Here is an 11,096-nt window from a genome sequence, read left to right on the forward strand (position 1 = left end):
TCCTGGTCTTCATATTTTACCTTCTTTTGTCTTGCATATTCAAGTGATGATTTAAACTGGATGGTGGCATATTAGCAATCTAATGTCTTTAAAATATTCATTTCCCTGCCTTACATCTTAGAAATAGATTCAATTTATCATGACATTAGAGATTCTTACATTATCACTGCATGAGATCCTTAATTCATTATTATTATCAAGGAACAGAATTATAATGGAAAATTTAGCAAATACAGAAAAAGAAAGAAATACAAATTACCCATACCTTTCAGTATCAGTGACATGGACATTTTGGTTTTTGTTCTATTCTTTCAGTCTTTGTTTTACATGTGCTTGGTTTTGTTTTGTTTTCTTTTCATAAAAAATAGAATTTTAAGGTACCTAATATTTTGTAATTTGCTTTTTCACTTAATACTAGATCTTTAACATTTTTCTATATCTTTAATATTTATATCTCACTTAATGACTATATAATATTTTATCACCTGGATGCTTATTTATTTTTAGAATAATTGTTTTAACTTCTGTTACTATAAATAATATATAATCAGTACTGTTATGAACACAGATATGCGTGTACTTACAGACATGAGTAATAATTTCCTTAGGATACTATTAAAAGTAGAACTTCTGATAAGTAGAATGTTTTTATGAACTGATGAATAATTTAAGGGAATCTGTATGTAAGTACATATACACACATATACCCATAAATAAGTTGTTTTCCAAGTTGTACTCAAAAGTTTATGAGACAAAATGAATTTTTATCAGCCTGTCACCTTTGGAGAGCTTAGATTACGTAGCATATCGTGTATTTCTTTTCCAATGTATAGAGTTCTCACTGTCTCTGTACCTAACGGAACATCAACACAATGTTGGGACTGAAGTGTTCTGAACAAAAATATTTTATTAGCAATACATAAGACACACCAATTGTGTGTATTATACTGCCTTAAGGTAACATAAATGATGATTTTCTATTCCTTTTAATTATTGTTAAATTCTCTTCGGTAAGAGTGTTTCTTTGATCCATGATCACCTACACTATCTGCATATGGTGAATCTCATTTATGAATAAGGTAGTATTTTAAGGCCAAAGCAGACTTAACAAAACTCTTCTGGCCTATGACCTACCAGGCTCCTGCCCTCCAGCTCACATCCTGGTTAGGAAGGAGCCTGGGAACTGGGGCAGGAAAGAAAAGGGACTGGTTTTCAATTTTGGTCATAGGCTACTCTACCCCATGGGGAAGGTCAAGGAGGGAGCCCGTGCTTCTTCACTGGGGAAGAGGATGCTGGCAGCCACTGTTTAGTTCAGAGAATGAGCCAGGGCAGAGAGAGATAACAAAATATATCTCAGAGAAGCAATGGTGGCTTGCTGCTGCCCCCAAGGTGATGGTCCCGATGGAAACCCACCTGAAAATACTTTTTAAGCCGGAAAAAATGCCTTGCATTGCAGCCCATCTGTTAATGCCAACAATAAGGGAATGGTTACATGAAAATACACTGAAGTGTTTGAAAAATTTAAAGCTCACAGTCTTGAGCTGATTCTCTTCTCCATCATCTCCTGCATGATCACAAGAGAGAGCCCTCAGGAGGCCTATTTAATGAGGGTTCTATTTAATGAGAGAGAAATCCTCTGAGTAAGAGATTCTTTTTTTTTTTTATGTTATGTTAATCACCATACATTACATCATTAGTTTTTGATGTAGTGTTCCATGATTAAGAGATTATTTCTGAAGAGTAAAAAACTGCCTTTGAAAATGACTCATAAAGAAGTAACAATAAATACTCTGAGAAAATAGCAGATTGGGTTTTTTTCCTCCATATTTTTGTTTTTCAGATAGGATTAAGTAATGAGCAGTACCTAATAGGATGAGAGCACTTGAGCCCTTAAGAAATCATCTCGTCTCTCGAATCACTGATTTATACACAGATGGTAACTCTGAGGTGCCCAGCACAGCCAGGTTTAGAACAGAGGTCTCCTATTCATTTTCCTTATGATTCCTCTGCTAACACAAATCATACAAGGCAACAGATCAGATCAACAGAAGGACCTACCTCCTTAGCATTAACCATTAAGAATTCGTCACAGTTCCCAACCCCAGGCACAGACAGTGATCCTTCAGCCAACATCGTCAATCTGAATGACATACATACTTGATATGCACAGAAAACCTTCCAGTTTCAGTCAATCTAAGAGTCACAACTTCTGCCATTGTCCCAGAATTATTCATGCAGAACAGATATGATAGGGTCAAATTTTTAGCCCTCTTAATGATTTCTGTTCAAACTTTTTTTTCTGAAGAGATCTTTGTTTTAATAAGTAGGCAGAAGCAGAAGTCTCATTGAATAACCTATCCTTGTACCAATTCTGATTGAGAGTTGATAGTTTCACTGAAGACACTGAATATCACTTGGCTTAGGTGACAAGGTACAGTTATTTTAGATACTTTAAACAATGGCTCCTTGAATCCACAGCAAAATAATCTGAGAAGGATGTTAGAAAGGAAGTCTCAAGTATCAAGAATTCAAAAGATTATAATTTTCTTCATCTGAGTACATATGGCCTAGACAAATGATTTTGTCAGTTGATAGTGTTATTTTTTTCTTTTAAATGGAAAAGGTTGAAGTGTTTCTGTAATATTTTTCTTTCCGCAGTTTAGTCATTTGGCCATTTGGGGAAGCATACTTATATGGCTGGTGTTTTTTGCAATTTACTCTTTCGTATGGCCCACGATTCCTATTGCTCCTGAAATGAGAGGACAGGTTAGTTTTATTAATTGTCAGTGGTGAGTATACTTTACATCCCTCTTGAAAACTTATGTTTGTTAATAGTAAAAGCTTATGTTATCTACTCTCAAAGTGATTTGGAAAGAGAAGAAAAAATCAATGCAATTAGAAATAGTTGGTGATCCAGCTAAATTCTGGTTGATGTTTTAAGTATTATTTCATCTAAAATCTCATTACCTCAAACTATATATGTTTACCATGGTTTCCAAACTTTTTATCTTTTGTGCATAACTGATAAAAGCTATAATCAATTCAGGATCATCCAAAATAGCTAATATTGTAATTATATTTTTTATGTAATGTGCTATGTGTTATTTGGTACTTGGAAAGGACGCATGACAAATAAGAAAACTTTTTTTTTTAAGATTTTATTTATTTGTTGCCAGAGAGATAGAGAGCACAAGTAGGCAGAGAGGCAGGCAGAGGGAGAGAGAGTAGCAGGCCCCCTGCTGAGCAGGGAGCCTGATGCAGGACTCAATCCCAGGACCCTGGGATAACCTGAGCCAAAGGCAGACGCTTAACTGACTGAGCCACCCAGGTACCCAAGAAAACATTTTTATTTGAAATTTTTAACCAGAATTGACATTCCTTGGAGCTCCAGAAGCTCCAGCTTCTAAATATTTTAAAGTTTCATGAAACTGTTATTTCACTTATGTCAAACCTCAGGGGTGATATAGTTTTTAGAATTTTACAATTAGTTACATATTTCTAAATTCTACTTTGTCTATACTTATAATGGAGGATTAGGCCTATGATGCTTACAAAATGAATCACAGAATCACATGACTGTAGGACTAGAAATAGCCCTGGTCCAAGTCAGTCAGTTACTAAGTAGAGAAACATAGGTCCAGAGTTGCCCAGTTCAATCCCTGTCTGTCCACCTATCTGTCATACTGTCTTTCTCCGTGGAAATAAGAGATGATCCTTGTACCCCTGGCCTGTGTCAGCCCAATTCTCAGGAAATAAGAATTTTAAGAGACTTCCTGTTTCAGCCACGACTAAGTGTCCAATATTGGAAAAGCCTGACAAAAACAACTCTAAAAACTAGAATATTTCTTCAAATAAGAATTATTTGAAGACATTGGCTAGAAACCAACAGAGGTAATACTTGAGGACATGATTCTTGAATGAAGGGAAGCCTTTCCCTTCCTTATCTTGGCATCTTCCCTATGAGTATTTCTCAGCTTGCAGTACAAGAAAAGGAGCCCAAAGTTAATGCAGTGATCTTACTGGGAGGAGGAGGTAGAATTCAGACTCCCAGGCTGCTGAAATGCCTGTACTTGAGGGACAAAACCCTCAAGAAGACGTAGCCACAGAGAAGTGAGAGGCATAGGCACAGAACCAGGGAAAGACTTTGATAGGGCCAAGGGTAGTTTGAAGCTTGGTTTTGCCCTTAACTATCATGGCCTTATTCCCAGGCTGTAGTACTCTCTTCTAATTTGAGGCATTCACTTCTAGGGCATGGCTTTTCTGGGATCTCAAGAAGACTCTGGATGTTTACCAAGGGCATTTCCACTTGGCAAGACTTAAACTACAATCTCTGTCTCCCCAACATTGGTGGGCACCAAGTCTTGCTTGGTTTTTCAACCTGCTGTTTTCTGCTGAGTCTCTGAAAGTCTCGACATACACATGCACTGCTTAAAAGTCAGTCCAGGGTTGGCTGGGTGGTTCAGTTGGTTAAGCATCTGCCTTCAGCTCAGGTTATGATCCCAGGGTCCTGGGATCGAGCCCCATGTTGGGCTCCCTGCTCAGCAGGGAGCCTGCTTCTCCCTCTTCCTCTGCCTGTTGCTCCCCGTGCTTCTGCACTCTCTCTCTCTTTCAAATAAATAAAATCCTTTAAAAAATTTAAAAGTCAGTCCAGGAGTTAAGGGCAATTGACATACTTCATTTATGTGTCAAAGAGGAAATTGGACATTATGAACTAAATGAAAATGAAAACATGATGTATCAAAATTTATAAGAGGCAGTTGATGCAGTACTTAGAGGGAAATTTTTAGCACTATATCTATAAAAAAGAATGTTTTCAAATAAACAGCTCTAGCTTCCACATTAAGAAACTAGAAAAAAGACAAATGAAACCCAGCTGAGAAGAAGAAAGTAAACAATAAAGATAAAATGACCAAATTATACAATGGGTAAAATATTCAAATAGATACTTCACCAAAGAATATATGTGAATAACAAAGCCAATGAAAAGATGCTCAACATCATTAGTTATGAGGTAAATACAAATTAAAACCAAAATGAGATAGCAACACACAACTATTAGCATGGCTAAAATTATAAAAATGTCAACACCAAGTGTTGCTGATGATATGGAGCAATTGCAACTCTCATATGCTGCTCATAAGAATGTAAAATAGTACAACTGCTTTGGAAAGTTTCCTAAAGGTGTAATGTACATATACATAAGACCCTGTCATTCCACTCCCTGTGAAAGCCTATGTCCACACAAAGACTTGAGCATGAATATTCATAGCAACTTTTTTGCAATGGCCAAAACTAGAAACAACCCAAAAGTGCACTGACGGGTGAATGAAAAGACAAATCACCATACAATAGACTATTATTCAGCAATAAAAAGGAAACAAAAAACTATTGACCCATACAACAACATGGATGGCTCTCAAAATAATTATGTTAAGAGAAATAAACCAGGCCAAAAAGTTTGCAAACTGTATGGATCTGTTTATAAAAATTCCCAACAAATTTATAGTGGCAGAAAGCAGATCAATGGTTAACTGGAGACAGGGTGGTGGGTGGGATGTGGCAGGGAAGGGCAGGAAGGAATGTTCACATTGCAGGATAAGGAGACTCCTAGGGTGCTAGATATATTCTTGATTGTGGTAATGATCTTATTAGCATAATGTATGTCAAACATGTCAAATTGTTCACTTTAAATATGTTCAGTATATTGTAAGCCAATTATGCCTTGATAAGCTTCTTTAAATAATATTTAAATGAGCCCTAATTCATAAATGTGGTGAAATAAGTACTGTAATAAGGGAATGGTGATAAGCTCATTTTGTTCCCATTTTAGGAGAGAATATTTATATTGTCATAAGTTCTGCATTAAAATTGAGAATTTTAGTGAAAAATAGAGCTTTTTCCCTAAGATCAGGAACAAGACAAGCATATCCACTCTCACCACTTCTATTCAACATAGTACTGGAAGCCCTAGCCACAGCAATCAGACAAGAAAAAGAAATAAAAGACACACAAATTGGTAAGGAAGAAGTAAAACTGTCACTATTTGCAAAGGACATGATACTATATATAGAAAACCCTGAGGATTCCACCAAAAAAACTACTGGAACAGATAAATGAATTCAGTAAGGTCACAGGATACAAAATTAATATACAGAAATCAGTTGCATTTCTATACGCTAATAATGAAGTAGCAGAAAGAGAAATTAAGAAAACAATCCATTTACAATTGCACCAAAAATAATATAATACCTAGGAATAAACTTAACCAAGGAGTGACAGGTCTGTACTCTGAAAACTATATAACATTGATGAAAGAAATTGAGGATGACAAACAAATGGGAAGATATTCCATGCTCATGGATTGGGAGAACAAATACTGTTAAAATGTATTCCCAAATCAGCACATTTAATGCAATCCCTAACAAATACCAACAGTATTTTTCACAGAACTAGAACAAATAATCCTAAAATTTGTATGGAACCAGAAAATACTCTGAATAGCCAAAGCAATATTGAAAAAGAAGAACAGGACTACCTGGGTGACTCAGTTCGTTAAGCGTATGACTCTTGATTTCTGCTCAGGTCATGATCTCACAGTTGTGAAATTGAGCCCCATGTCGGGCTCCACGCTTGGTTGTGGAACCTGCTTAAGATTCTCTCACTCCGTCTCCCTCCCCCCCCCCCCCCCCCAGCTCTCTCTCCCTCTCTCTCTCAAGAAAAAGAAGAACAAACCCAGAAGTATCACAATCCCAGTTTTCAAGATACTGCAAATCTATAGTAATCAAAGCAGTATGGTACTGGCACAAAAATAGACACATATATCAATGGAGCAGAATAGAGAACCCAGAAATAAACTCATGATTACATGGTCAATTAATCTTCAACAAAGGAGGCAAGAATATGCCACAAGGAAAAAGACACTCACTTCAACAAATGTTGGGAAAATTGGATGGCTACATGCAAAAGAATGAAATTGGACCACTTTTTACACCACACACAAAAATAAACTAAAATTGACTTATTTATTTTTAAAGGTTATTTTTTCCTTTGAATGGGCCACACTTTCCTATTTCTTTGTATGTCTTATGAATTTTTTGTTGAACACTGGAAATTTAAATCTAATAATGTGGTAACTCTGGAAATAAAATTTTCCCTTCTCCCCAAGTTTTGCTGGTTTTTGTTATTTTTATTTGTTTATTGTAGGCTGCCTCTGTGCTGAGGATCGACTTGAGGCATACATTTACTGTCCTCTTAGGTCTTTTCTAGACTTCTGCCTGGGCACAAGTGGTCACTTTTTAATTTTACTTGTATATATAGCTATTTTTGAATGCCCTAGTTTTAAATATGTCTGGCTCCTAAAAGGGGAAAAATGAAAAAAATGGAGTGGAAAAAGAGTTCTGGTGTGTTAAGGCCCTCTGAAGTCACTTCAGCCAGAGGGGAGGGGCTTGGAACAATGCAGGGATGTACAACAACACTTGCTGTCTTCCCCTTTGCACCTCTGTGATCAGAAGCAGCAGTCAGTGATCAAAGACCTCCAATATTTGGATAACAGGTTTCTTTCCCCCAGCCAGCATCCCCTAACCTGTATGCAAGATGCTCCAGAAATATGTGACTGGGAGTGTATGATGGGTAGCTGCTACTACTGGGTAGTGCCAAGAGCTGAAATTGACCAAAGCTAAACACAATTTACCATGCAAGTCACCCCCTGGAATATGCAAGCCTTCAACAGATTTCAGAGTTCAAAAACAGACACATTCTATGAGTGCAGTTTTGTTGTCTAGGGGGAAGACAGATCCCCATTGCTGCTTATTCTGCCATCATCCTAGAATACTGTTACATTTATTTCTGCTCTGATCTTTATTATTTCCTTCCTTTTGGCTGTGGGCTTAGTTGTTCTTGTTTTTCTAGTTCCTTAAGTTGTTAAGTTAGATTGTTTGAAATCTTTTTTTCTTGATATAAACATTTATTGCTATAAACTTCCTTCTTAAAATTGCTTTTATCATACCCTAGTTTTGGTACATTGTGTTCTCATTTTTGTTTGTCTAAAGATACTTTCCAATTTCCTTTTCTGTTTCTCAACTGTTTTTGTTGAGCTTTGTTTTTTAATTAAGGTATAATTAATCTACAGTGTTATATTAATTTCAAGTGTATAACATCGTGATTCAACAACTCTATATGTTATGCTATGCTCATTCCAAGTGTAACTACCATCCATCACCATACAATGCTATTATGGTACCCTTGACTATATTCACTGTGCTGTACCTTTAATACCATGACTTATTCATTCCATTAGTGGAATTACTGGATCATATAGTGTTTCTTTTTAATTTTTGAAGGACCTCCATACTGTTTTCCACAGTGGCTTACACCAGTTTACATTCCTGACAGTGCATAAGGACTCCTTTTCTCCACATCCTCACCAACATTTGTTACTTTTTGTTTTAATTCTAGCCACTCTGACAGGTATGAGGTGTGGTTTTGACTTGCATTTCTCTAATGATTAGGGATGTTGGGCATCCTTTCATGTGTCTCTTGACTATCTGCAAATCTTCCTTAGAAAAATATCTATTTGGGTCCTCTGCCAATTTTTAGTTGAAATATTTCTTTTCTTTCTTTCTTTCTTTTTTTTTTTTTTGGTGTTGACTTCTGTAAGTTCTTTATATATTTTGGATTTTAAGTTCTGATTGGATATATGATTTGCAAATATCTCCCATTCAGTAGGTTATCTTTTGCTTTGTGGCCCAAGATGTGATCTATCCTGTATAGTGTTCCACGTGCACTGGAGAGGAATGTGTATTCTTGTGCTGTTGGATCAAATGTTCTGTATGTGTCTATAAGGTCCATTTTCTCTATTGTGTTATACAGGTAAGCTGTTTCCTTATTGATTTTTCCATCCAAATGATCTATCCATTGTTGAAAGTGAAGTATTGAATTCCTACTATTATTATATTGCTCTGACTTTGCCCCTTCAGTTTTGTTAGTACCTGGTTTAAATATTTAGGTGCACCAATGTTGGGTGCAAATAAATTTACATTTCTTATATCCTCTTAATGAATTGACCCTCATACTATACAGTGACCTTCTTTGTCTCTTATGACCAATTTGGCCTGAATGTCATTTTATCTAATATAAGTATAGCCACTCCTGCTCTCTTTTGGTTACCATTTACTTGTAATATATTTTTCAATACCTTTACTTTGTGCCTATGTGTCCTTAAAGCTGAAGTGAGTCTCTTAGCAGCAGCATACTGTTAGATCTATTTTTGTTTTTAGATTTTATTTATTTTAGAGAGAGAGAGAGAGAGAGCATGCATAAGCTGGGGGGGAGGGGCAGAGGGAGAAACAGATTCCCCACTGAGCAGGGAGCCCAATGCAGGGCTTGATCCCAGGACCCTGGATCATGACTTGAGCTGGAGGCAGATGCTTAGCTGACTGAGCCACCCAGGCACACCTGGATCTTATTTTTTTATCCATTCAGTCACTGTGTCTTTTGATTGGAGAATTTAATCCATTTACATTTGAAGTAATTACAGAGAGGTAAGGACTTACTATTGCCATTTTAACAAAATTTATCATTCTCACAGTTCCTAAAGATAAAGCACAGAATGCCACATAGGGCCACGAGGAAAAGATACCAGGGTGGTCAGAAGGCAGAACACAGGAGTTGGGGAGCACTTAGGCCTTGCCTTTTTTGGGGTTTCCATCAGAAAACAAGGCAGAGCAGGGTAAACAACCCAGGAATGGCTAGTTTGAGTGATAGTTTGATTTTTGCAGGCTTTGGGCTAGAGGTGGTTTCTAGTTGCCTGGTCCCTGGTTCTGGGATGATTACAGCAGAGGAATATTGCCTCCTGGGGTGTATGGGTCAGTTAGAGGAGATAGGGCTGTGGATTTAGCCCTTGAGTTTGCAGATCAAAAGCATCCTCCCAGCTGAGATCTTACTATCTCTAAGAACAGACTAGCCCTGGGAGGGGCAGTCTCCAGATAGAAAGGTTTTTTAAGATGTTGAAATATTAGAATATACAGAAAATTAAAAATATATAAACAATACAGAGCCTTACCTGGTCTCAAGTCAGTACAGTCCTTATTGAATTAAAGTGATTTGTCAGTTACCAATTTGTCAGGCAGAGAGAAGAGTGAATTTTTTCAGAGGACTATAATGGCGTAATTGCCTTACACACAATGTCTGAAAGTTAAAGTTGTATTGCTAGGTAATATTGCTAGGTAATACTCTTGCATTCCTGAGATACAACTTATTTGATCAAAATATTTTTTTAGTTGGTTGTTTATAGAATATACTATTAAATTAAGCTAGCTAATACTATAGTTAGGCTTTATGTACTCACATTGATTTAGTAGTTCTAGACTCTTATGACTGCATCCATACATGCATCTCCAGGTTTTTGTGGAGGAGAAGGGAAACTGAAAGTTGCACTTTCTACCCAATACTGACAAACTAAAAGATTCCTATTTAAATATTCTTTATTTCTGTTTATTTGCAGGTCAGTATGGTCCTGGCTTGTCCACACTTCTGGCTGGGTTTTTTCATAGTCCCCACTGTGTGCCTGATTCTAAATTTAATATGGAAATCGTAAGTTGAAAAATGAAGTAGTAACCAAAAGATACCTTGTCATAGTTAATTGCCCTTTTCCAATTATATGGTTTTCAAGTTAAATTTAAAAATCTGCCATTTTATGAATATTAAAAGTCATGGAACTTTTAGAGGAAGTAAATGCCCTGTGCCTTTGCCACTGATTTACCAGCAATCAATTTAGGGGAAAAAAAAAAAAAAGATGGAATCAAAATTCACAAGAGGTAAAATTTGTAGTGATATTACCTAGCTTGTGATTTTTTTCTGAACGGTCATCCATTTACTCTTTAGAAGTGGGACTTATATAACTTCTATCCACTTTAGAGGAACCAAAACCTGATATCAGAGGGTCACAGATTAAAAGCTAATAATAAGAAATAGGGAGATATTCAAATTAGAAAGACATTCTTCACTTTTTAAAAACATTTGGAATAAGAATCTGTCAAATATAGTTCTCCCAGAATATGTAACTATTAGATTACAGAATCCTCCCACTTTTTTTTTTT

General features: G+C 36.4%; 1 protein-coding gene across 1 annotated transcript in view; it reads left to right on the forward strand.

Moving 5' to 3' along the window:
- LOC116631258 (phospholipid-transporting ATPase IB-like) overlaps nucleotides 1–10,743 on the forward strand; it is a 179,908-nt gene extending 169,165 nt beyond the window's left edge. The window contains 2 exon segments of the mRNA XM_032402448.1: nucleotides 2,659–2,766; nucleotides 10,502–10,743. Of these exon segments, the coding sequence (XP_032258339.1) occupies nucleotides 2,659–2,766; nucleotides 10,502–10,594 (201 nt within the window). The 3' untranslated portion in view covers nucleotides 10,595–10,743.
- Nucleotides 10,744–11,096: the final 353 nt, after the last annotated feature.

Source organism: Phoca vitulina, unplaced genomic scaffold (genome assembly GCF_004348235.1).
Source record: "Phoca vitulina isolate PV1807 unplaced genomic scaffold, GSC_HSeal_1.0 scaffold5, whole genome shotgun sequence".
NCBI classification, from domain to species: Eukaryota; Metazoa; Chordata; class Mammalia; order Carnivora; family Phocidae; genus Phoca; species Phoca vitulina.